This window comes from Corella eumyota, chromosome 6, assembly GCF_963082875.1.
Source record: "Corella eumyota chromosome 6, kaCorEumy4.1, whole genome shotgun sequence".
Lineage (NCBI taxonomy): Eukaryota > Metazoa > Chordata > Ascidiacea > Phlebobranchia > Corellidae > Corella > Corella eumyota.
Window position 1 is genome coordinate 6,118,188 of NC_137495.1, and position 25,120 is coordinate 6,143,307.

At 31.1% G+C, this 25,120-nt stretch overlaps 1 protein-coding gene across 2 annotated transcripts in view; it reads left to right on the plus strand.

Annotated features, from left to right (window-relative positions):
- The first annotated feature begins 3,284 nt into the window (after positions 1 to 3,284).
- LOC145755539 (basement membrane-specific heparan sulfate proteoglycan core protein-like) overlaps positions 3,285 to 25,120 on the plus strand; it is a 43,026-nt gene continuing 21,190 nt past the window's right edge. For both annotated transcript variants that reach the window (XM_082571777.1, XM_082571776.1), the window contains exons 1-23: positions 3,285 to 3,505; positions 11,395 to 11,674; positions 12,100 to 12,209; positions 12,407 to 12,468; positions 12,778 to 12,959; positions 13,275 to 13,315; positions 13,910 to 14,174; positions 14,338 to 14,460; positions 15,077 to 15,217; positions 17,619 to 17,808; positions 17,909 to 18,015; positions 18,613 to 18,812; positions 19,253 to 19,468; positions 19,916 to 20,101; positions 20,366 to 20,484; positions 20,769 to 20,904; positions 21,062 to 21,277; positions 21,612 to 21,752; positions 22,113 to 22,301; positions 22,705 to 22,884; positions 23,702 to 23,820; positions 24,240 to 24,351; positions 24,696 to 24,809. In XM_082571777.1, the coding sequence (XP_082427903.1) occupies positions 3,446 to 3,505; positions 11,395 to 11,674; positions 12,100 to 12,209; positions 12,407 to 12,468; positions 12,778 to 12,959; positions 13,275 to 13,315; positions 13,910 to 14,174; positions 14,338 to 14,460; positions 15,077 to 15,217; positions 17,619 to 17,808; positions 17,909 to 18,015; positions 18,613 to 18,812; positions 19,253 to 19,468; positions 19,916 to 20,101; positions 20,366 to 20,484; positions 20,769 to 20,904; positions 21,062 to 21,277; positions 21,612 to 21,752; positions 22,113 to 22,301; positions 22,705 to 22,884; positions 23,702 to 23,820; positions 24,240 to 24,351; positions 24,696 to 24,809 (3,489 nt within the window). In that variant the 5' untranslated portion in view covers positions 3,285 to 3,445. The remainder of the gene's footprint in view (positions 3,506 to 11,394; positions 11,675 to 12,099; positions 12,210 to 12,406; positions 12,469 to 12,777; positions 12,960 to 13,274; positions 13,316 to 13,909; positions 14,175 to 14,337; positions 14,461 to 15,076; positions 15,218 to 17,618; positions 17,809 to 17,908; positions 18,016 to 18,612; positions 18,813 to 19,252; positions 19,469 to 19,915; positions 20,102 to 20,365; positions 20,485 to 20,768; positions 20,905 to 21,061; positions 21,278 to 21,611; positions 21,753 to 22,112; positions 22,302 to 22,704; positions 22,885 to 23,701; positions 23,821 to 24,239; positions 24,352 to 24,695; positions 24,810 to 25,120) is intronic.

Here is a 25,120-nt window from a genome sequence, read left to right on the forward strand (position 1 = left end):
TCACTTGAGCTTGCTTTGTCGTGGTTGGATCTTAGCGCTTTATTTTGTAATGTAAGAGCAACCCTATATTATTAGCCCAAGTTACCAAAGCATCAAACGTATATCTTGCGACATCCCAAACAAAGTGAAGCTTGTATTGGATTACGTAATGCCAGCAAGTGTTCTGTGATCCCCACAGTTCGTTTAAAGTGCCGTTGCCTTTGCCTAATGTTGTTCTTTCCCTTGCCACAACAAACAAGCGTTAGCGCTTTTAACGGCCTTAGTCGGCCACATTTTGTTTACATCTGCTTTCAGTTTCGCTGAAGCGTACGCCTCGAAGCTGACGTCATTTTAAAGATCACAAGCCCTGTGAAAGTACCGTGGTCTAAAATCGTAGGTGGTGCAACACGAAACACGATCAAGTACTAAGTTTGTTCGAATAATGCGCTCTATCTTGTCGCGGCGGTTGACTCATAACGCCTGTTTGCAGAACAGTGTTATTTTCAAAGTCCTTTTTTAACGAGTTCAGCTGATTGATAGAAAGTAATATGTTGAGATCTGACCAAACAAATACATCAAACCGAACGAATTTTAATTTACGTTCCCTTTTTACATAAACAAATTTCCCGAATGACTCAATTTAGTTGTTAACAAGACTATAAAGACCATAGACTATGTTTCGTCGGTTTACTTTCTCTTTATATTTATTGCCATTGGGAATTGCACGTCATAATATAGCAGATCATTTAAGGGCAATCTGATTTCGTAAACCGAAATCTGCAGGGCGTAAAACTCCTCCCGTGAATTATCGCTCTTTATTGGATTAAATGCTGAGAGCTTGACGCTAATCAGTTTATGGTATATATATGTGTGTACATTAGGCTTATATATGTGTTCGCTGAAAAGAACATTCATGTGATGGTCTACAGTTGATGTTTTTTCCATGAAAATCTTTTCAACCTTTTGCACGCATTCGCAATAAAAATTACTTAATTTTATTCCGTGCCAGATGTAAAAATCCCCTTTTTGTGTAAAAAAAACTGCACGAGTTAAAAATAATCGAGAAACATTTTTAATGTTCGTTAGGTGGTGCAATGGAGCACCTAATGTTTATTTTACGATCTACGTAGTACTTATTTTATTCGCTAGATGGGGCAAGAGAGGTGTAAATTAGAAAATCTATGATGTTACGAAAAGACGCCGAAAAAATTAAAATTGGGCAATTTTTTTCCTGTTTCAAAAAATTATATAATTCAGATCGTATGCTTTGCACCAAAATAATTTAAATTTATTACGTTGATTAAACTTTTTTTATATTGTAAAAATACAAAAAATTAATTCAAGTATAAATTCATTACGGCCAATTCAGCTTTGTTTGTAAAGTGCAGATAAACAAATAAATACATAACGTCTGACGACCTAATTTTTCCAACAGCAAATGCCTGCAAGTCCGCAGTCCAATTTTCACCTTTGCGGCGGTCGCATTTTAGCACTGCCGTGCTATAAGTGCGTTCCTAAGTCATGTTCTTTCTGGCCGCCAAGTACTACTTGCAACACCCTCTCGTTCCAGTATTTCCAGTCGAGTAGTTAGAGTATTGTGAACAATACTCAGGCCTTATCTATTAGGTGCTTATGGATGCTCTTTTGTTTGTTTGCGGTGCCTGAGCATGCTGAAAGACATCTACTTCGAGTGGAGTTCAAAGTTATCAGTTATTCGGCTTGAGAAAGTGTCGTTAAGCGGCATTCAGTTATTTCTTAAACGAAAATGTAGGCATTTAGATGTTTAAAACACCCGAAATAATATCGGTTTTGAGCAAGTTTTTGTGTTAGCAGTTTTCATTTTTATTTAAATGTCTTGTTTAGTTAGCCATAGGTTAGATAGCGTGAGAATTTATCCGAAACTCTTTGATTAAATTAAACCAACATCACATTAATTACCCTGAGTTAAATTATATTGAGTGATCGCAAACACTACCGCTTGACGCTGTTTTGGTAATTATCACAAAGCTAATAATCGCTGTGTTTGCTCAGCCTAGGTTAACAAAAAATTACGCTACCGCACGGTCTCAAGATAATCCGAAAATTGCGTAAGTTGTAACGTCGTTCTTCAGTTGTGAAGGCTACATTAAATTCGACTAAGGCAGGTTAAACGCCTCAATTTGTGCTGCAAATCGGACAATAAAATTTCGCGGCTTATCCGTGTTTATATTAGCGATTTAAAAAGCAAGGCTGGCGTTGATGTACGCCGATTTGGATTTCGTATGCAAAGTTATATCAACTAGAGCGGAAATCTGATGTCTGAAGACTACGAAACGGCGAAAGGCGAGAGTGGTTTCGACTGAGCGAGAGAAGCGAAAGAAAAAACGCACCGATTTTTTTTGTAACCGCGTTCATTCGATCTAAACTCGTCGCCTGAGAATTAACGCGGAACGTTGCGTACTTGCGGGTCGTAATATAACCGACACCTGCGAGGCTTAATATACGTGATTTTGTTAGCAAGGCCGCACAACGAGAACAGACGACATAGGAAGCTAGTTTTGAGACAAGGCCACTGTGGTTTGCTTGGGCGCGACACAGAAGAAAGGCGAGAAGTTGTTTATTCAAGAAATTATTTTAATTAAAATTTTAAATAAATTTTTTTTGGAAAAATAATCTTAGTTATGTTGTTTATTGTGCTTTATGCTGCATTTTAAAACTAAATTATTAAGGAAAAATCAAATAAAGAAATAAAAAAAAACAGATTGTTTATTTTACTACGAATATAAACCTAGTATTTGACATAAATAAATTAAAAACAAACGTGATAAAACAAAATTAAATTAAAATATAAAAGAAAGCATATGAGTTAATAAAGTTATTTTAAAGTTTTAATAATAAAGTCAATATACATAATAGCGAAGGGATAATCCTTACAGCTGCTGTTTACGTGTAAAGGTGGTTTTCTTAGGCGAGGTGGCTGGTTTAAAAGACCGCGCTTGTAAAAGCCGACTTCAAGCATTGTTCAGTAGTGTGTGTTTTGTCAGGCTATCGAATTTTGAGGCCATTCGAATCTAAAATTAAGGTTGAATGTTTAGCCCATCTCGTTAAACAGTTAAAAGGCAAGAGACGCGGCCTTTCTAAAGGCTGGGCGGCGAACTGCTAACCAAACATAGCGATTAGCACGAATGGGCACTACGTACGACATTTGTTGTTTGTAATGACCAATTGAGAGTGCCTTAATTTTGTCACCTAGTTTCTCGGTGAGCAGAATTTAAAACGGCGGAGAATTTTAATGAGCTGTCTTGTTGTTGTTTTTATATAGGTGTCGCCGTTTTAAGTAGAACAGAAACTACTGAAAGTTTTGCACTGGTGACTGCTTAAAGAGACTAGACAAGCAAAGTACGGGATATTGGCCCGTCCGAAGTTTTTTCAAGGGAAATAAAGGGAATTATTTGCCCAGAAATCGGAATATACAAGAAAAGCAGCCATGTTAAAGTTGGCGGCTCTAATCGCCGTATTATCACTGTCTACTCTGTCGTCGGCATTGGTAAGTGTTGTCTTGTTAAAATGTCATGTTTTATCTTTATTTAATGAGCATATGACTTGGTTATGAGCTAATTTGTGTCGCAAGCCAATGTTCAGGCTTGGTAAATATCAAGACTTTATATAGTTTTAATTTAAATGGTATTTGTAATTAACTGTATTTAAAACTTGTTCTTTGAACATACACCGCAAAGTCCAAATGTCGTAGAACTTTATTCGCCTTGACATGACGTCATACCACCCTTGAGAACGGGTCTAGGTTTGCTGTTGGCGCAAGACCTTAATAAGTTCTATATTAAAATGACATTTCGAATCTATTTGAAACGTTTATTTGTGTTTTTAAAAAGAATCTTATGTAAACATTCCATTGGTGGCCAAACTATAAAAGGACTATATTTAATACGACATATAAACAGTAAACCAGCACAGTAGAAAAGTACTTTATCGAAACGCTGTGTGTTGTTAAACCATCGAGTTTTTCTTCTAAAGTTTACAAAGCGCGTTGAGCGTTAAATTTCTCATTTACTTGCCACAAGTAACAAGTCATGCGCGAAGTCAGGCGTTCGTCGCATACCAGGGATAACCTCGATTCGCAAAGTTCAAGGTTCACAGCGTTTCTAAGCTTCGTTTCCGTGTCCAGTGTTTGAATAGTTAACTGGCGATGAACGACCCGTATTTGATTTTCTCGCTAGCGGCTTACTGGGTGTTAAGGACCCACAGAGTATGACTATCGAGGTGTTACGAGGTGTTGAATGGTAAACGGGCAATTCAATTTACCCATAACCCAATTAGAGCAACGCTGTAGTAAAGGCAAATTGGAACATTAAAGATTGCTCAAGTTGGTACAATTGAATTTACCCATGTCCTCATTAAAAATAAAACAACCGGTTTGTGGCATTAAATTCAATGTAGCCTACCATTCAAAAGTTTTATCATTAAGAGACAGACCAATACAAAAATGGCACAACAGTCAAAATAATCAACAACAAATACTACTAAACATACGATTTTTAAGCAATGTGTTTTTAACGAAATAAATTTAAAAAACTACATTGTGTTTTGTCATATTATATATAATACCAAATTTAAAACCAATCAATAAAATAAAAGTGCTGCTTTTTTGTCTATACTGCTTGTATTTAGCAAGCAGGCGTTAATGTGATTTAGACAGACAACCACTGCTCGAAAATATGACCACAAATAGTTTTTCAAATGACTGTTATTTCTGCACAACCAGCTTACTTAAAAGTTTATTCCCAAATTAAGTTAAATTGCTTTTAGCTCGTTCCGAGTTTTCAATAAAATTACTTTTCATTCTACAAAAAAAAAAAAACAACAAAGTTAGTCTGGTGCGGTTTGTAGTTTGTGTGTGTTCTATTCTGCTGATTAACATAGTTGTGTGTTTTAAACTTTACTATGTTTGGTATATATATTAAAATATGTAAAGCATGGATAAAAAATATACATAAATTATTTTACCTAGTTCGAGATTGGCTTGAAATTGATCATTATTTTGAATGTAGATTTTACTCTTTCGAAACCATATTTTGGTATTGAACACAAATTTGCTGTTTCAGGGGCGATTAGGCTTGACAATAACAGTTCGCCCCTTTGTCGTAGTAATAACCACCGTTTACACGTCAAATCCTCCCTTTCATTCGTTTCCTAACGTAAATAGATCACTTCCAAAAACACGCCGGGCCGGTGTACGTGTTTGTATAGCACTAGTAACGATCAAATTACCCGGCTCTCGATACGAAAACGATTTCACGAACATCGAAAGCTTTCGCTTTGATTCCTTGCAAACTTCAAAATCGCGGTTCGAACGGCCATTACTGCGGCGCGTGGATTAAAACAAGAGTCCTAGGCGTGACGTAATTTCCACTCCAAAATTTCGACTTTAAACGCGCGATCTTATTAACCCAAACTTTGAGTTGTTAAATACTGGTTACTGAACAGGGAGAAATTAATAGCAATTAATAGATTATAGCACTTGAACCAATTACATTTTCCATTTCTCATTTAAAACCTCTGCTTATATATATATATATATATATGTATACCTTAACTTATGTGATAAATTATTATATAAAAGATGTTACATCAGCTCTAAAAATAATGTGAATGTAACTCTCTAAATAAAGCTGTTATTTTAAAAAGCGTTTTTTTGTTGGGTTAGGAAGCGGTTTAGTATTTGTAACAATCTTCAAATAAGCGATTATTTAATTACACAGCTTGTCATTTTATCAATTTTTTAAAATACCCTCCTCCTTTTGATATGATTATTGGGTTACAATGCAAAGTTTCCGAATTTTGATTGGGGCAATTTTAAAACCAGTATCTAAAAATATCTCAATTTTTATCTCATATCGAATTTTCTTGAAAATTTCTATACAAGCTGTAAAAATGTATTTCGTGACAAAAAGGGGGTCATAAAATTATTAAAAATTGGACTATTAGGGTGTAATCACCAGTAAAAGTCGAACGAATTGTGTTCTACATTGATTGATACAGTTGTACGTAGCAACCTAGCTTAGAAATCTAATAAAAATCCGCCAATAAACCGCTTTCAAAGTTGCACGATACAATTTCTTTAAAAATGATAAATTCGTTTTATTATGCAGTAGAGTTCAAAACCTTATCGCAGAAAAATACTCAAGATAACGCATATTCCCGTTTACAGATAACAATAACTCGTTATTATGATAAATGGGCATTTAAGCTTCGCGAACAGGTCGTCGTTGCTTTTCATTAATGTACCGGCAAATAATCTTATCGGCGAACAAAAGCGTTTTGTATCGTATTGGCTAAAACGCGTCATAACTTGGCCGCACATGTGGTAAACTCATAAATTTGGCCACACGCTGGCAAATTAAAACCAAATTTTAAAGCGTTATATAAGTATTCCAATTTTCAAATAAGTGAGCTTGATTTGGTGATCTACTATAAAATCATGCGTGAAAACTAAATATTTTTACTCCTGATATTATAATATAACACGATTACCAAACTGACAATTTTTAAAATTCTTGAAAAAAAATTATTTTCTAGTAGCTCTAAATTTACCAAGGAAAAATATTTTTTTGAGCCCATACTTACCAAACCAGAATTAAACGATAATTAAGGATTGGCATAATCTTTATGAACCCAAAATATGGCAACTAATATGAACTTCCTGCTTATCCTTATCGTTAATTGAACGTGTAAAATTTTTTATGACAGAACCGAACACTTGTATATTGCCTAAATTTGGTTTTAAAGTAGGTATCGATTATAGGCGAGCGGCGGCCAAACGAGCACCATGAATGAGTATAATTACGTATATTACCTTATCACTTACGCATTTCTGTGGTTACATCAAGTTCAAGATTTACTCATACAGATGTAACTTGTTGACTCGGCTCGTCACAGCGGAAATCAAACACGTGGAGCTTCTTGTCAAAAACGCCTTTGTCGTGTTTTCAATACGCGGCACGAAATATCTCTTTTTTTCCCGCCGAGGGTAAATATTGACGGTACGCGCCCGCCACCCGTGACGTCATCAAAGCCAAGTGTCCGCTCATATCCCGGGCTTAAACAAAGAGTAAACTCATTTCCGAACCTTAAAGCTTTTGATGGAGCTTCCGGCGGCGTTCGGCTGTACCCTATTAAGGAGGTGGTGCACCTAAGTGGCTAAAAAAACAAACCCCAATTTGGGTCTCGAGTTAAATGCACTCCGTCTTGCGGGTTTCAAGACACTGGACGTAACCTAAACCGAGCAAGCTACCCCGTCGTTTTCAGACAGTAGCGAATTTTGGGACACGGTTTAGTTCAAGCGACGTTAAGACTTTTAAAAAACAAGGTGTCTACTTGTCGAACAAGTGTATACTTACTAAGGCTAATAACATGATGTCACTTTTATATTAAAACAAGATGTATATTTACCAAATAAGTGTATACATACATACGCAAAAGGAAAAAATACGATTTTAGTAAAACATCTTAAATGTTTTTTGGAAATGTTTTACTCTTTTACCCTTAAAGTGGAAGTCCCATTTTTAAGGTGCCGAATCGCAATGCTTTGTTGAAATATATTCATCGCTCCTTGTTTATCAGATGTTTGTTTCTTCCCCTACAAAGTAAGCCCAGTCGCTGAGCGTGGACAGCTGTTGTTTGCTGTTATTCGTGCCCCAGACCACTTAACCTTTCTCGTTTAAGTAGTTAATTAAACATTACATAGAAACTGTCTTACTCGTACCGAAGATTTAACGTCAATATTAATAGACGCGAGTAGTTGTGTACTTTGTACATTATTGGACTTCGCACGCCCTTAATACACACGCGTTTTATATTAGTACCGCTAGGTCATTAAAATAGTTTAACAACCTAAAAGTCAAATATAAAACCACATTTTTTTCCTGGAAACGTTAAACAAAAAGTATGGCCAACCCAGTTTTTAATTTAAATACACCCAATTCTTTAGTATAAACTTCAATTTAAAATATATTGTCGTCTAATCTGACTTTTATCTTGTTTGTGTGTTAGATACAACTGTGTTTACAAGGATTTTGATTGGCTACTCATTTACGAGTGCCGTGGTAACGCGATCAGGCGACTGTTTGCACGGCCCAATTTACCGTAGACAGTTTAGTCAGTTTGTCAACTACTTCATATGTCTAGTGAGACTTTTATATATAGGCTTAGGCTATGCAATTTTGTGCCTTTGTTATTGCAAAAGCTGCACAACAATTTAAAAGTGTATTCACATGACAATTTAATATTTTCATTAGACACTGAAGACCCATTCATATAACATTGGTTATGCTTTTTGTTTTTACATTTTTCAAGAATGTATTTACGTTAAAAAAAATTTCATGCCTTTTGCACTCTGAAAGCGGTTATTGATTTTACATTTTCGTTCCAAAACACTTACGTAATATTATTTTGCCTACAACTATGATTTTCCAACAGAATACGAACTTAAAATACCACCAATTCATAAATTCCCTCTGAATACGTCATAGGAAAAAAGGATAGCCAATATTCAAATGGGGATTTCAAAGACACTTACTATTGCACTTGTCGGAAGCTTATATTGCTTGTTGTTAGGTTATAGAAAGGTAATTTGACGACACGTGTTTTTTGAATAATCTCATAAAATAATTCCATTTACGAAATGTTTGAATGTTTTTGCCAAAAGGTGCAAAATGTAATGGTCAGTATTTTTGACATACAAAGGTTCTACGTACATCCATTTCAAATCTAAGCCTGCTAAATAGACCGTGTGTCCATATTTAAACGCTTATAAATAGGATTACTTGTACATAATCCGACAATGATATGTTCTATTAACGGACCAGCTAAATAGCCCACGGTAAGCCATTCAAGAAGTTAAAACTACATACCCTTAAATAGCCATAACAAGCCTAATCCGTGCATAACCAATGCAATCTCTGAGACCAATCAAGCTATGATTGAATTTAAAAATTTGTTTAATTTTTGTGTGGGTTTAACTTAGAATCTTTAATCTGTGGGTTTTCTCCGTTTGTTAAGGGATGTATGCTTCACTGTTTATGCCCGGTAAAAGTAGTTCCGGTTGCCTACGGGCTTTCCAGGTATAAGAAAGTTAATCCGAAGTCGTGTTTTCTAAATGACCTTGTCACGTGACCTAGGCGCGTACCGACTGGCCATGCAAATGCTGCAAATGATACATCTCAAAGGTGCAGAGTTTGCCTAAACGTTGAATTATTTTTGTTTTTGCAAAAGCACTTTTTTTTTCAAAATAAAATTAGTTTTTATTTGACCAAACGCAGCTTTTTTAAAATACAAGCTTCATTCAACCCGGAAGAATAACATTCATTATTTACCAACATGTAAGGATTTAAAAAGGTTGATATTCTGTCACAGTCCGAAAGTTACTTTAATCTCGCCATGGTTGATTTCATATGTTTATTTTTGATCTGTTGTATTTTTCTTGATTTTCTTTAGTAGTCGATTAAAAACAGCTACATCAAAAGCGGTTTGCGGAATCATATCAAAACTTATCCAACATTAGAGGTTTAAACGACCACTCAAATTGAAACAACAACAAACAAACTTTTACTAGAAAAAACTTTTAAGGTCCTGTTTGTGATAGCCCACTTTTTATTTACGATATACGCTCATTTAGCATGTTAAAAACACGAGAATGTAGGTCGAATTGGATTAAAGAATTTTACGGTTGCTTTTTGTGTTTGATATGGGCTTGGTTGGCAAATTTAGTAAAAGTTTATGACTTTGGTTAAGAAGGCTGGTAACTCATTTCTTCAGAACGCGTTTTCGCGATAACTTTTGTTTTTACTCGAAAATTGATTTGTTAAATTTGTCAAAAGCTGTGTTTACAAGTTATGAATATTCAGAATGAAATTCATATAACACTTTAACCTTATTGTTTTTAAAAAATACAATTCAGATACCTAATGTAATTAAATGTTTGCCTACAAACGTTAAAGACGTCTAGCATGTTTTTTTGGGTTTTATCTTCTTCGATAATTTGTTTGTTCTCTTGTTTAATCGATTTTACAACTCTTGATAAATTCCTTGACATAGACAGATTTTTAATTTCGGCCCTATTTAAAAAGCAACAAGGCTTTTCTACCAAAAACGCATTTTTAATTGCAACAAATGAGTAAACACATAACAGAGACCTTTCACGCTCAGCTTTAACAAAGCGGTTAATTAAGCTTAAGTTACAGCTGTGCTTGAAGAGACATTACCTAATTTACGCCCCTTTGTTTACACCAAGCGTGCTGGTAGGGAGGGTTACAGTCTGATGGCTTTCTTGTGCCTTAATTTACTCAATGCCAAAGCGAAACAGACGAGTTTTCAGTCCTTATGAGACATCGCCTTTGTGCTTTTAGGGTTTTTGTTTCGACAGACCCTTAATTTGTGTTTCCGTTTTGTAACGCCATACCTTTCGTAGATAAACGTTTATCAATCAGTCTTTAGTGGGAATCGTTTTATTATCGTTCACGCCGGAAAGCCTTTGTTTTGTTAATGCCATTTTTCTATTTGAATAACCGACTTTGTTTTACTGCGTGAGCTCGAAAATGTCAAGGTTTAACAAAGAACGTGTTTAGCTCTACCAGTCAATTGACCTTTCGTAGTAGCTTGAAAAATTCACAGGGGTATCTTTATCGCATATTTTTTATAAACAAAACCTTTTATTCTGTCAACGCACGTCGTGTTTAGGATAATAAGGTGGGATTAGCTTGTTAGTATAGATTAGGTGTCAAGGAAAAATTATATTCTCCCACACAATGCCGCTAATTGAATTCTTTGTTTATTGTAATATTTCTATGAAGGCAATTGGGCGGGAAATTAAGTTATTTGTAACGTAACGTCACGTGTTTCTTCATACCAGGCTTTGTGTTTTTGGCTTAGGTAAACCGAAGTGCAGCGGTAAATACACTCTTGAAGGCGTCGTTTATCTACAATTACAGTTTAAAGGAAGTGCTTATTTACCATTTCCCTTGAATTACACTTGCCCATTCAGTTTAAGTACGTTTCAGAGGAAATTGAATCATTTGTCGGCTTGAGAACAAAAGCCTTAAAAAGCCACATGTTGTATTACGTGCGAATTGGAGCCTTAGAACATTTAGCGGTTGCATTAAGCCACAGTATAGACGATTTGCGCTCTTATATTTCTCGCAGTCATAACAGTACCATTGTTTTTAAGATTCAACAACCTCCCATTATAGGCTTACTGATGATTGCATTGTTCTACTGGCGAACTTAAAACAAATTTACGATTTTTTTACTATCATATTCGAGATAGGATTGTGAAACTGTAACTTACTTAAAAGCTTAGGCCAATGTTTTCCATTATAACTGGCTGCAAGAAAAGTTAAGTAACAAATTAATGTTTTATTGCAGGACCGCAATGCTATACGGCGTTCAATTCTGTCACAGCGTCTTTCCAAGACTAGTTACATACATTTACTACCACTACACGAAGAAGACATTGCTGCAAGTCGGCAAAAACGAGCATTTCCTTCTGACGACGAAGACCTTGGTGAAGGCAGCGGCGAATCACTCGCCGATGACATCACGACGACGTCAGAAGCGTTTGTTGTTCCCATAGCAACAACGACTTCAACGCCCGCGCAAACTATACCGCCTTATAAAGAAGAGGCTCCCGAAAATACGGACTGGAGTAAGTAGTAATAAGAAAAAAACATTTTTACCTATATAGTTAAATTAAAAAGTTTTTTGTTTATTTATTATCTTGGAAGCTGTGTTTTGTGCCTAAAATATTATCTAAAACTTTAACTCTATTTTTATGTGGCCTACTATTGTTTGTAACATATTATGTTAAAGCACATTGTTTTATTATATTTTTATCAAAATCTAACTTTTTAAAATCCAATAAATGTCGAACTAGAAATACTGAGAGTCTGAATTGACTCCTTAAGAAACTTTTTCCTGGAACTTACAGAATTTTTGTGGGTTGGCATTTTCAGTTAAAATATTTCCAAACAATTTTTAACTTGTTAGTATTGAGTAACAAAATTTTACAAAAAATAATTTAAATTAATGGAAACTTAAGTTGATTAATAAATTTTAAATTTCTTTTAACAGTTTGGTATCGAACGAAAATCAACTTTTTAGATTCAATCAGATACAATGACAGTTTGAAAGATTACCATACTGCATATTTCGCTTACATTTCAGATGAAATTATGATAGCGGTAATTGATAACTTGTCGAGTTCTATATTTAATCTGAACTAAGTGCTTGACACATTCTTAAATTTTATTAAGAATATAGAAAATTCAAATTCGAAACGTTTCTATTTTAAAATTTTTTAATATGTCAACTTTAATTAGTTTGTACCACATATATATATTATTTATTTCAATAAATTTATTTGTTTTTCTATATATAGGTTGAAACCCATTTAAATGAATACATTGACGGATACCTAGAAGCTACACCACTTATGTATACGTGAGTATTTTGTTATGCATTTCATTGTGGAACACACAGAAAAATGAAAACATTTGTTCAGTTTATATAAACGAAAGTGAAAATTTCTAAGCGCCCCATATAACATTAAAGTGACCCTGCCTTCACGCCCTTCTTAAGTTTAAGTTTTTGAACCGCAAAAACCGAAAAAAATAATATTTGTTTATTGCCAAAGCACTTACCGGCTTCCTATGTTATACATGTCCTGTAAACTTTACATTAAAATATCAGGTATTGTTTTGTGTATGCAATGACGTGTCAAGTGTTTGCTATATATTGTTCTATATACAGAATGGAGGGCGGTGATGTCATTGTCTTGGTAGACGTGGGAATGTGTATGGTGCACTCCATAACTGAAGTGAAAAATGCAATGATGTCATTGGTAAATGGAGGTAACATTGGCCAATTCAGAGTGAGTCCAGACGGATTTAACATCAGGCAAATTGGAATTGATCATGAAAGAAATGAATGTCGTAAGGAAGAATTTTAGAACATCAAATTTCTTTTTTTAATATTTGTAATATTAAAGTTAAATTTAAAATTTAATTATTTGGGTATTTGCATTAACTATTGCTTTTAAGAAATTTGTATTAAATGTTGGCCTATTTTGGGATATGCATGAGTTAGTAGAGTTAAAAACTATTAAAATATTCTAAATTTTTTTTGATCACCTAAATTTTTTTTGATCACTTTTGTTTTGTAAGTATTTCTTTAATATTTTTTATAGTATTAAAAAGTTATTTTTTACAAAAAAATAAGTCTAATTAAGGACTTTTATATTTTTACAGTTACTGGACCTAATTTCGATTATGATAGCACCACGACTTTGGTAAGTGAAATTAGATTTTTTTTTTTTTTTTTTGGTAAATATTGTTTGGCAAATATTGTTAGTAGGTAAATATTTATTTTTAATATTAAAAATACTTGAGTTGTTTAGTGGTTAATCTTCACATACAATTTTTGTATCTAAAATTAAATAGACATTAAATTATCATTTTTTTACAACGGATTTAAATTTTTAGAATTAATTTTTATAAAACAATAGCCTACATGTTAAAACAATATATAAAATGTGGTTTCAAAACCATCATTACGTACTTTTAATTGACTATGACGCTCTGCAAAGCATTAGCTGTGCTTGCCTCTGGCGTGAGTCATACAATTCTTTAATAAACACAAGTGTCAATCAAAAAGACTTTGTCTGAGTAAAATATTTAATAAACTTCCAAGGGTCATATTTACCTTTATTTTACACAGTACGATCTAACTGTGCAGTTTGTATTTTTAATTTAAAGATAAATAATACTTGTTTATTAATATTTAGATATTATAACATCATTAATATTTAAAATTATCTATTATTTAAAATATATTATCAAAATATTTAACAACAATTAATTACACCTGTATTTGATACTCTCAGAGTGAACCAACACCTACCGACGGAAATGACATTTTTACCACTGAGCCTCTCCCCCCCGATGCATTGACAACGGAACCTTTACCCCCCGATGCATATACCTCAACAGGCATTTTTACCACAACTGCAGCACCCAGACGAACCACGCCGGCACCGTGCAGGCCAGACCAAGCAACTTGTCATAACCAAGAGTGTATTGATCGCAGTTATGTATGTGATGGTGTAAAGGATTGTCTAGATGGTAGTGATGAACCACCATCATGTGCTGGTAAAATTGCATAACAATTACTGTAAAAATAATTTCAAGTTTTAGCCTCTAATTTTCAAGTTTTAGCTGTCTGATTGCCAGTTTTGCTCTTTAAATAGTTTTCAGACAACAAATTAAAACATATGTCATTCAAATTTAATCTAAATATCTCAATTTGTTTTAGTGACCTCGACGTCGTGTGATCCAACTGAGTTCTTGTGTGTTGGAACAAATATTTGTGCATCAAAAGTTTGGAGATGCGACGGGGACGACGATTGTGGAAATAATTACGACGAGCAAAATTGTCGTAAGTTTTTAATCTTCGTTCTTAATTTTTTTAAGGTATTGAATTAACTAAATTATATTATGTTTGTTTGTTACTTAAAAAATTCACATAAAACCTACTTTATTAAAGCACTTTCTGAAAAATATTTAAAATAAAAGCACTACCCAATAGAATAATTAGACTATTTAACAACTGGTCAAATTAAATGTAACAATATTTAGTTACAGTTAAGCTTATTAAGTAGTTTATTATTATTAAACAGGATGTGTAAATTAGTTTTAATTGATTTTAATTGTAAAATTGATTTGAACTTTGTGCCATAATTGGCATAATCTTAATAAATTATGAAGGTGCGATAGTTTCATAGAATTTCTAATTAAACTCGATTAGGTTGTTAATTTTTTTAATCGAATAATTGTTCGAATTTAAGTGAAATCTAATAACTTTAAAGGTTTGATATGGTTATTAATTGTTATATGGGTTTGAAAGTTTATTAATTTAAGTTATCATAAAAAGATAAATTATCTTACAGATTTTCATAAATAATAAAAATAAAAGCGCTTAAAATTCACACCAAGCATAATGAATCAAATTTTGTTAATTTTTTATTTCGAATTAAAAAAAATTTAAAATTTAGCAACTGCTGCACCCAACCTTGATTTATCAACATTGTCTTGCCAGCCGACCCAGTTTGAATGTGATAACGGATGCATACCAAAAAGTTATCAGTGCGATGGAGAAAATGACTGCGAAGATGGAAGTGACGAACAAGGCTGCAGTGAGTCTATTTTTTCTAAGAAATTTTTATTTATTTTTGAAAATTATTGCAAAATTTTTTAATTTTTTTTATATGTGGGCAATTCTTCGGTAACGGAATTACAATTACTGTGGTTTACAAACTTATAATTTTTTTTCTTAATATAATTGAAATCATTTTTTAAGTTAAAACAACCCATATATTGCCATTCTAAATTTTTAAGCATAGAAGTCCAGTTCGAACTTCTATGCTTCTTAAAAATTGAAAAATGTTTGGTAACGGAATTACGCCAATAAATTAGATATAAAAAGTTGGGTAATACTTAATCCCAATTCGTCTGAATTTTATAAAAATTAGCTTAAATTAAACATGTGTAAATAATTGTCTTTATTAAAAGCAACAAAAAGATACCAAATTTTTTTAGTTAGGGTTTAAAAAATATTTATTTATTGACAAATTAACTTAAAAAAACCTGGTAACGGAATTACACTTTAAGTAACAGAAAGACACTGTCTAATTTTGGCATGTAACTTTAGTCTTAAATTTACTCAATTTCAGATAAAATTAAAAAAAATAGTTTTAGGTACTGTTAAAATAAGAAACAAACCTAACTAAAAAAATTTTTAAAAAATCTTGGTAACGGAATTACAAAACTAAAAACTACTAGGTTTTTTTTTAAATAAACTCTTAAACAGAACAAAACAAACCAAATTTTAAAAACTCTAACTACCATTTTAACAAAAACTACAAACATAACTTCAAAAATAAAATTAACAAACAAACATAACATGTTTAAAATTCTAAATCGCTAAACTCTAAATTAGTAATAAAATTGATGTCGCAGAAACAGTTTGTTACACCTAAATAAAATGGATAATTATGCAAAAACAATAAGTCTAGTGGGTAAAATAGCTTATAATATTGTTTGAATATGCCAAATATCAGTTAAAAATCAACTTGTTAACTATGAATAGTTTTATTTAATTTTATATAGTAATATATGTACCCATAAAACTAATTTATAAATTTCAAAACTACCTTCTCACAAAATTAAAAAAAATGGATATTATATTACGATGCCATTTCATTTTTTTACTTATAAAAATAATTATATTATTTTAAATCACTTAAACCAGGCAGAATAAGCATTTCTACAAAATCTCCGATGTTGTAATTCCGTTACCCGTAATTCCGTTACCATTATTGTAGATAAAATTGATAAGAAACATTAAAGTTAAGTTTTTATTTATAGTACTTAACAACTAAAATCAGAGAATTAAAAATATTAAAAATTGTATTTGATTAAATTTTAAGTTATAAAACTTTTTATGTAAATTCGGTAACGGAATTACCTATATTCTTACAAGTTAAAAACTTAAAAATTGCTGATTTTTAAATTGTAATATAGAATTTGTTGTTTAACTTATGTTAAGCATATGTTTAAACCTCTTATACTAACACATTACAAATCTGTTGTAATCTGTTTTGTAACTTTTATATTAACTTAAAATTATTGCTTAAAATAGCCATAAAAGTGCAAAAAAATTTGTACATTTTAAATTTAAAAAAAAATCCACTTATAAAAAATTATTTGCCTAAATTTTTTTTAATTTAAACTTTAAATATCAAAACCAAAGAAACAGGTAAGTTAATTAAACAAATAATTTAAGTTAATTTTTTTTTAAAAAACACTTTCACAATGAGAATTGCCCATATATTAAAAATTAAATTTTTGGTGGATTAATTTAAGAAAATATTTTTTGTTTGTTTTTTTTTGTTTAATGCATTGTTTAAATTATTTGTTTTTTTTAACAAAATTTTTGTCAATAAATTTACAATCTTAGCTATTTATGTAACAATACTAAATTATGTAAGTAATATTTAAATAATCTCAATATTTTATACATAAATTTACATTTTAAATAATTTAAACAACTTTAAAAAATTGATGTTGTTATTTTTTTACCATGAAACATACAATTTAACAATATTTTAAAGCCTGTTTACCAACCCATAATGGGATTACTCTTATCAAACCAAACACATTATTAATATTGACACGTAAGTGCCCTTGTTAAGTTATGAGGGCTCTGTAAAGTACTTGAGTTAAATTATGAAAGCCACTTTAGGTTATGTTTTGTGTACTTTGAACTACAAAGAAAACTGAGATACTGCAGATGTTGTAGCACGTATTCGATAAAATTGTTTGCTTTATTTGTGGTTGAAACATTTTTTTCATGGTTTTTATTCTTTTATGATTAAATTTATGGTTTTATTTTTTTTTCATTATTTGACTATTTTAAAATTTTGTTTATCTATGTATAACTGTCAGTTCTTCTTTTTAAAATTGATAAGTTAAAAAAAAGTTACCGAAAATTAAAACGCGTTTCATTCGGTTAATTTCTGAAAATTATTTTTTCAGGGGCACCTGTTGTTATCAAGCCTCCAAAGCGATTTGTTGCTTCTCAAGAAGGAGACACTGTTACCCTTGACTGTGAAGCTGTAGGGGTCCCTGCCCCTGTTATTACCTGGAGGGTGAACTGGGGGAATGTCCCTTCGGCCCCAAGGGTAACCATGGAATCTTCTAATGGAAAAGGAACTTTAACAATTAGGTAAATTTAAAGCAAGTTTATGTCATTTTATTAAATTTTTAATCTATTTTTTTATTTCTTTATTTTATATCTTTATTTACCATCAAATTATTTGTTGTAGAAAGGTAAAGCCATCTGATCAAGGAGCATACACCTGCGAAGCAATTAACCCGATCGGAGGAATCTTAGGTGTACCTGATAGCATTCTGACTGTTGAAGATGCACCAGGTAATTTTGACACAAAATATTATTTTTAAATGTCAGTTTAAAATATAAATCAATATTTTAAAGGGTGAAACAATTATTTTAAATTAATTGGGCGGCATTTTAATTGTTATTGTTTTGGTTGTATACTTAAATTAATTTATTCAAAAACAAAAAAAAAGGCATTTTGAATGTTTTTAAGTTTTACTTACTTATATAAATATATCGTCTTTCATATATTTATATACAAATGTAACATTAATTTTTTTTGTATATATCGTTATTATCGATGTGGAAAGGTTGAATGCCCAACCTAAACATGGAGTAACTTTAGTTACTTCCACAAAGTCTTGAATTGTCTTTAGCAGTTTGGGTATTGTATAGATTATAATTGCCCGATAATTATTCTGCTGATTAAGTGCTGGCTCGGCAGGAGTTCATACCGATTATAGCGCCTTACTCAAGGGCGCTACAGCATGAGAACAGGGAAGATTGAACCCACGACCTTATGGTGGTGTAGCAAGTGTTCTTACTACTACACCACGCTGCCAGTTATGTTTAAACAATCATTTAAACAAGCAGCACAAAAAAATAATTTTTTTTTTAATTTTATTGGTATAGATGATGTTGTTCGAGATGAACCAACCTGTCCTGAAGGAATGTTTGATACATCAATTGATGGTGGAAATAGTAATAACAACTATGATATTGGAAATAGAAACGATGATGCAGATTTAGATGGAGCACAAGATATTTGTAAACCTTGTTTTTGTTTTGGCGTCACGAACCAGTGTCGATCGAGCAACTTAGAGTTTCAGGAGGTTCTTATTTTGTTTTTTAAATTATTTTTTATTGTTGTTGTTGTTTTTTCCGGTTCTTAGGAACAGTTTCTTTTAAATTTAACCTCAGCAGATTTTGTTTATTTTTTTAGAAAGGATTATGGTTATGGTTTCGTAAATATTAAATAAAACTTTTAATTCAGCAGTTTTTGTTAAAATCTACACTCACATAACAACGTATTAAAAGTTTTATTATAATTGAAATATAACTGATTATTTACATATATGCTGTATATGTATGTTGCATTTATATTTTTTAATGTTAAGTGTGTGCTACACTTTGTATTGCAAGGAATTTTAAAGTCATATAATTTAAATGATAATTTAAAGTACTTTTACTATGATAATTTTTAAAGTACTTTCATTAATAAAGATTATATTTTTTGATTACTTTTTCAAAACGAAAAAAATTTATTCCTTAGGTGGGTGTAGTTTTCTCCGAACCCAACAATCCAATGGATGTGGAAATAGCCCCAGCTGAGACCGAGGGTGGTAAACCCACTGCCCATGAACCCATCAATCGAAACCAAATTGTGGTTAACCCACCCGCCAAAGAACTTCAGCTCATTGATTTGTCAAAAAGGTTTTTGGCAGCTGCACATTACTGGAGTTTGCCTGCCCAGTTTCTAGGTGCCAAGGTAAATTCTTCATTATCTGAAGTTTGTTATAAAGCTATTAGAGCAACATAGGAACTGCACTTAACATTGCTATGCTTGTTGCCCTATTTTCGTTTACTTATGTGTGTTAGTTTTGCAGGTGGCCAGACATTTGAACCCCTTTTACATGAACACCTTACATTTGAACCCCTTCATTTGAACATTTGAAAGGGTTCAAGTGTAAGGGGTTCAGATGAAAGGGTTCCAGTGTAAGGGGTTCAGATGAAGGGGTTTAAATGAAGGGGTCTAGATGTAAGGGGTTCAGTTAAAAGGGGTTCAAATGAAGGGTTTCAAATAAAAACGGTTCAAATGAAGGGGTTCAGTTGTAAGGTGTTCAAATGTCATGAAACCAGTTTTGCAATATTAATAAACAAGCTACATAAATGCTACTTTAAGTATTATGGGATCAATTTACCAATTTTTTTTTAGATCAACAGCTATGGCGGAACCTTGACCTATTCTTTCAGTTACAACAACTCCTACAACTACGAACCCCAAGCGACGAACAACAGCGATGTTATCTTGGAAGGGAAAGGCGAAACCTTGGTTTATAGAAACAAGGAACCTCACCCAGAACCAGTCACTAAACACACCAACAACGTCAAGTTAGATGAGGTAAATAAAATTAAATTTTGAAATTTAGTATCAACTTACCTGAAAGTGCAGTAAGTAAATTACAGTATTTAAATGCCAATTAATCACAATATTTTAAATGGTAGCAGTTTGATTATTTAATTTTTTCTTATTATATTATATAAATTTTTAGATGTTAAATTATTCAGAATCAGATTAGCCACTTTTGTTTATGTTGTTGTTTAAAAAAATTGAATGCATCAAGTACCTAAAAAATTACTTAAAGTTTTTGTTATATTTTCTTAGAAAAATTTTGAGAAACCAGATGGTACTCCAGCATCAAGGGAGGACCTGATGACAGTTTTAAGTGATGTGAAATCTATTCTTCTAAGAACAGTTTATGATCAACACATGCTTAGTACTGGGTAAGTTTGACAGTTTACTGCAAAATAAAACAGAATTGATAAATGTACTTGTAACCGTTAGCCTTAAATTCAGCATTACATTGGTTGTTAAATTGAAGTTAGCATTTAAGCATTGTTATTTAGCATTAATAAGTATAAAATTGATTATTAATTTTTTAAAATGCCTATTTTAAAAAAAATGTTTTAAAAAAAAAACATAACTGTATGACCTAAAAAAGTTCAAAAATTTTACACTATACTAGTAATAATTCTACATTTTTTTATGGGTTTAATTATTTTTAAAGAATTGGAGACATCAAGTTGCAAGTAGCAGAAAATCAAACAGCAGCGGCAGGTGGCATTTATAAACCAACCGGTGAGATTGCTAACTTAGTGGAAGAATGTGAATGCCCTGTGGGTTATGAAGGTCTATCTTGCGAGGTTTGTAGACTCACATATAAATAATATTTAAAATGTCATCAATTTAAAAAACATATCGAATAGTTTATAAAATAAATAATTGACAAATATGGATTAAGAAGATATTGCAGACACTTTAAATCAGCTTCAAAACTTAACTTTAATTTCTTTTATTCAGGATTGTTCGGTTGGATATCAACGAGTTACTTCTGGTCCTCATATTGGCAAATGTGAAAGGACGGAAGAATGTGACGAAGGGTATGCCGGTGACGACTGTACAGAATGTGCCGAAGGTTATGAACCTTATTTAGGTGGTTGTACAAAGTATCCTGATACATACTGTGATGTAGCTGGCAGTATAGGAATGGGAGCCAACAACAAATGTGATTGCAAGGTTAGTTATGAAAACCTTTTTTTCTTTTTATATTTAAGTTGGTTTTTTATTTGTTATAGTAAAGGTTTTTGTAAAAAACAGATTTTTTTTTGATAAAAAAATATTTTAGTTCATTTTTTAAAATGTAAGTTGCAAAATTAATATTTTTGCTTGATGCGCTTATGGTTGAAATATATTAAAAATAGCAAAAATTTGGCTGTTGGAAATGTAATTTTAAATAAATGTAACTTTTTAATTAATTGGTTTTAACGTTTTCTGTACAACTAAATGTATATAATATATTTTTAATTTTGATTTTAAATTGAACCTCTGATGACGAATGTTAATTTTTTAGTCTGGATGTGAAGGAGTAAGATGTGACAGATGCAAGCCAGGATTTTTTCATTTATCAGCGGATAATCCAGACGGTTGCACACCTTGTTTTTGTTTTGGAGTTACACAACAATGTGATAGCACATTGTGGAACCAAACTGTGGTAACTATTTAAAGAAATAAAAATTAGTATAAAATTCTACTAGTTGAGTTTTTTTTATTTGTCAAGCAGATATGACATAATTAATAAAAATTATATTTTTTTTAATAAAATATCAGATAGGTTTAAAAGTTTGCATTTAACATTATTTAAAAATACCAATTTGCTATTTAGTTTTATACGTTTAATTTATGAGTTTTGAATCAATATTATGTTGAAAAAATCTTTTGAATTTATGTCAAAAAATTCCTTGGTAGATTTAAACTTATATCCAATGTTAAATATTTACTTACTTACAATATATATACATTTTAACAATATCTGAAAAATTGCTTGGCCAAAAAAATTATCTTAAATTTTTAGTTGAGTCCAAGCCACAGCAACAACGAAAAATTCGCATTAACAAATGCAATCTCAACTCAAACTATATATGACTACATAACTTATGATACAACAAGCAACCGCAGACAGACAGTTGTCATAGCTCATCTTGATCAGTTACCTTTGGCTGTGTATTATTGGAAATTGCCTAGGGAATTTACTGGAGATAAGGTAATGTCATCCAAAGTACAAACTTTATATTTTACTTTAAATAAAAATAAATTTATCTTTTTAAATATGTCATGAGTTTATCAATACTATTTTTTTTAATTGATTTGTAAGATTTTTATTATTTTATGTGACCTTTTAAAAGGTTATTTAAAGTTTATTTAAGTTGTTTTATAATTTATCTAACTTCATCTTATCAGACAAAAATCTTAACTTAGTTTTTGTTTATATTAAAATCTTTTGTTAATTAAAATGGATTAAAATATTATATTAAGTAAGCTCAATGTAAAAACTATCAAATTAAGATATATGGCTATTAATTTATTTTTGTAAAAGTTTTAATATTTTTTCATATATTAAAGTTTATTATTTTTTTTTTAATATTTAAAAATATTTTTTTTTTCAGTTGACTTCTTATGGCGGTTATCTTGACTATTCAATGAACTTTGAAGAAGCGCAGGGTGGTAGAAAAATCACCAGAATTGCTGATGTTAAACTTATTGGAAATGGAAAAACTTTGGAGTATTTGGACAGCATGCATCCTGAACCTAATGTTGATAATAGATACACAATAGAAATTACTGAGGTAATTTTTAAAATCTTTTTTTGTGGAATTTAAATATTAGTCAAACTTTTTTTAAATTTATATCATTAGAATATAGATATATATAGCTGTTAAATATTTTTAAATAGTTAGTGATATTTTGTTTGGGTCAAAATTGACAGTATTTACAGTATACATTTTTTACATATTTAATATTTGAAATAAACGAATAAATATATTAAATTTAAATTACTGAAATAGAATGCATGCTCAAACTTTCTTAAAAATGTGACCTATTTTGCATGACTAATTAGACATAAACATTTAAATAATACATGAAAATTCTCGCCAGATAAAATATCTTAAATTTTCGAATAATTTCATTTGACGCCTAGGGCAATGTACATCGCTTTTTAAAAATGGCCTTAATATAATTACAAGGGGATTATTTGATTAATATTGACAAGCGATATCCTTTTATTTTATTCTATGTGGTAAAATTATAGATTACCATTTGCAACCTTACAGTTTGGTACCAATTTAAATATAAAATTACCCCTACTTTAAATAAATTAATTTTGGTATGCTTGGCTTCATTGTTTAATCAGGTTATGTTTGGATTACAATTAATTGAATGTGATTAAGTATGGTTATGCTTTTAAAATGACTAACTGATGTAGTGATTGATCATATAAAAAGTGTTAGAAATATTAGTTTGAAATTATTTTAAACCATCATTTACAGTTTTAATTTTATCATGATAAAATAGCACAAGTTTTAACTTTTGTAATTTTTTTTGATGTTTTAAACTTTTTAATACATGACATTAATTAACTTTAACATATATGCACTTTTGTAGGACAATTGGTTAAATTCTGATGGAAGTCCAGCAACTCGTGAAGACATGCTCACTGTTCTTAGCAATATTGATAGTTTTCTTATCAGAGCCACCTACTCCAACAGGATAACAACAACAAAGTAAATTTGCATATTAAAACTAATACAGTTTTAAACAGTTGTGTATATTTAAAATAAAATATAGTCAAATTAAATATGCAAAATTAGGCATAAGCATCTTTTATTTTTGTATATTTTTCTCTCAATATGGCAAGGCTTAACTACATGGCTTATATATATAAATATATATAGGGTAACATTTTCAAGAGTTTCTTCGACTTTTATTTAGTAATATTATTTAGCATTTTACTAAGTAAATCCCTGCTTGTTGCTTTGACAAGAATTTAAATTGTTTATAGTGCCTCACTCAGGGCTGTTATGACATGGCAGCAGTGGGAGTCGAACCGGTGACCTCATGAAAATGTAGTTTTTATTCTTTTTTTATAACAAAATATCTCTCAAAATCTTAATTTATTACAGTTAAATCTTCTTGTTAACAGGTTGACTAACTTATACATGAGCATAGCTGAGGCAAGGGACAATGGAAGAGAACAAGCAGTTAAAGTTGAACAGTGTGTTTGTCCTAAAGGGTATACAGGACTCTCATGTCAGGTATGTTTAACTTTGGTATGGATTGTATATTATATTTAACAAAACAAAATAAATTGGGTCATAGAAAAATTTTTTATTGTCATATAATGTGATTGACTGTTTTGTTTTAACGACAACATAGAATTTTTGTTGGAACAAATCTAACATAAATCTTTCTAAATCATTATGCTTTTTCTTTCTTTTTTGTATCAAAATTTAGTTTAATTGGCCTTTTAATATATTATTAATGTTCTTAATATTGCTTTATTCTTCTGTATTATATTTGGGAATAGAAAGCCAAAAATTTATTTACCATGTCTAAAACCACATACAAAATCAATTTAAATATTTTAAAATTTTAACAGGAATGTGATAGTGGTTATAACAGGGTAGCCGGTGGCCCTTATTTGGAAGCCTGCAGGGGTTGTAATTGTCATGGACATAGTGAAGAATGTGATCTACAAACTGGTGCTTGCCTGGTAAGCAAGTTTGGAAATATTTTATAATTAAAAGTCATGCAAAGTAATGAATGTTGCTAACCTAACATCTGTTTTATATTAATAAAACTATATTTACATTCTTCTATTGAAATATGCTTTACACGAACTTACTATTAGTACAAGTTTGGTAAATGGCTAATATCTTATTTTTAATTATTAGTACAAGTTTGGTAAATGGCTAATATCTAAAATTTATTAAAAAGTAAATCTGAAATAGTTTAAGAAATAACAAGAAAATAGGAATTCTGCGTTTTTGCAGAAGAAAAACACTAAAACAAAATCTTTTTTAT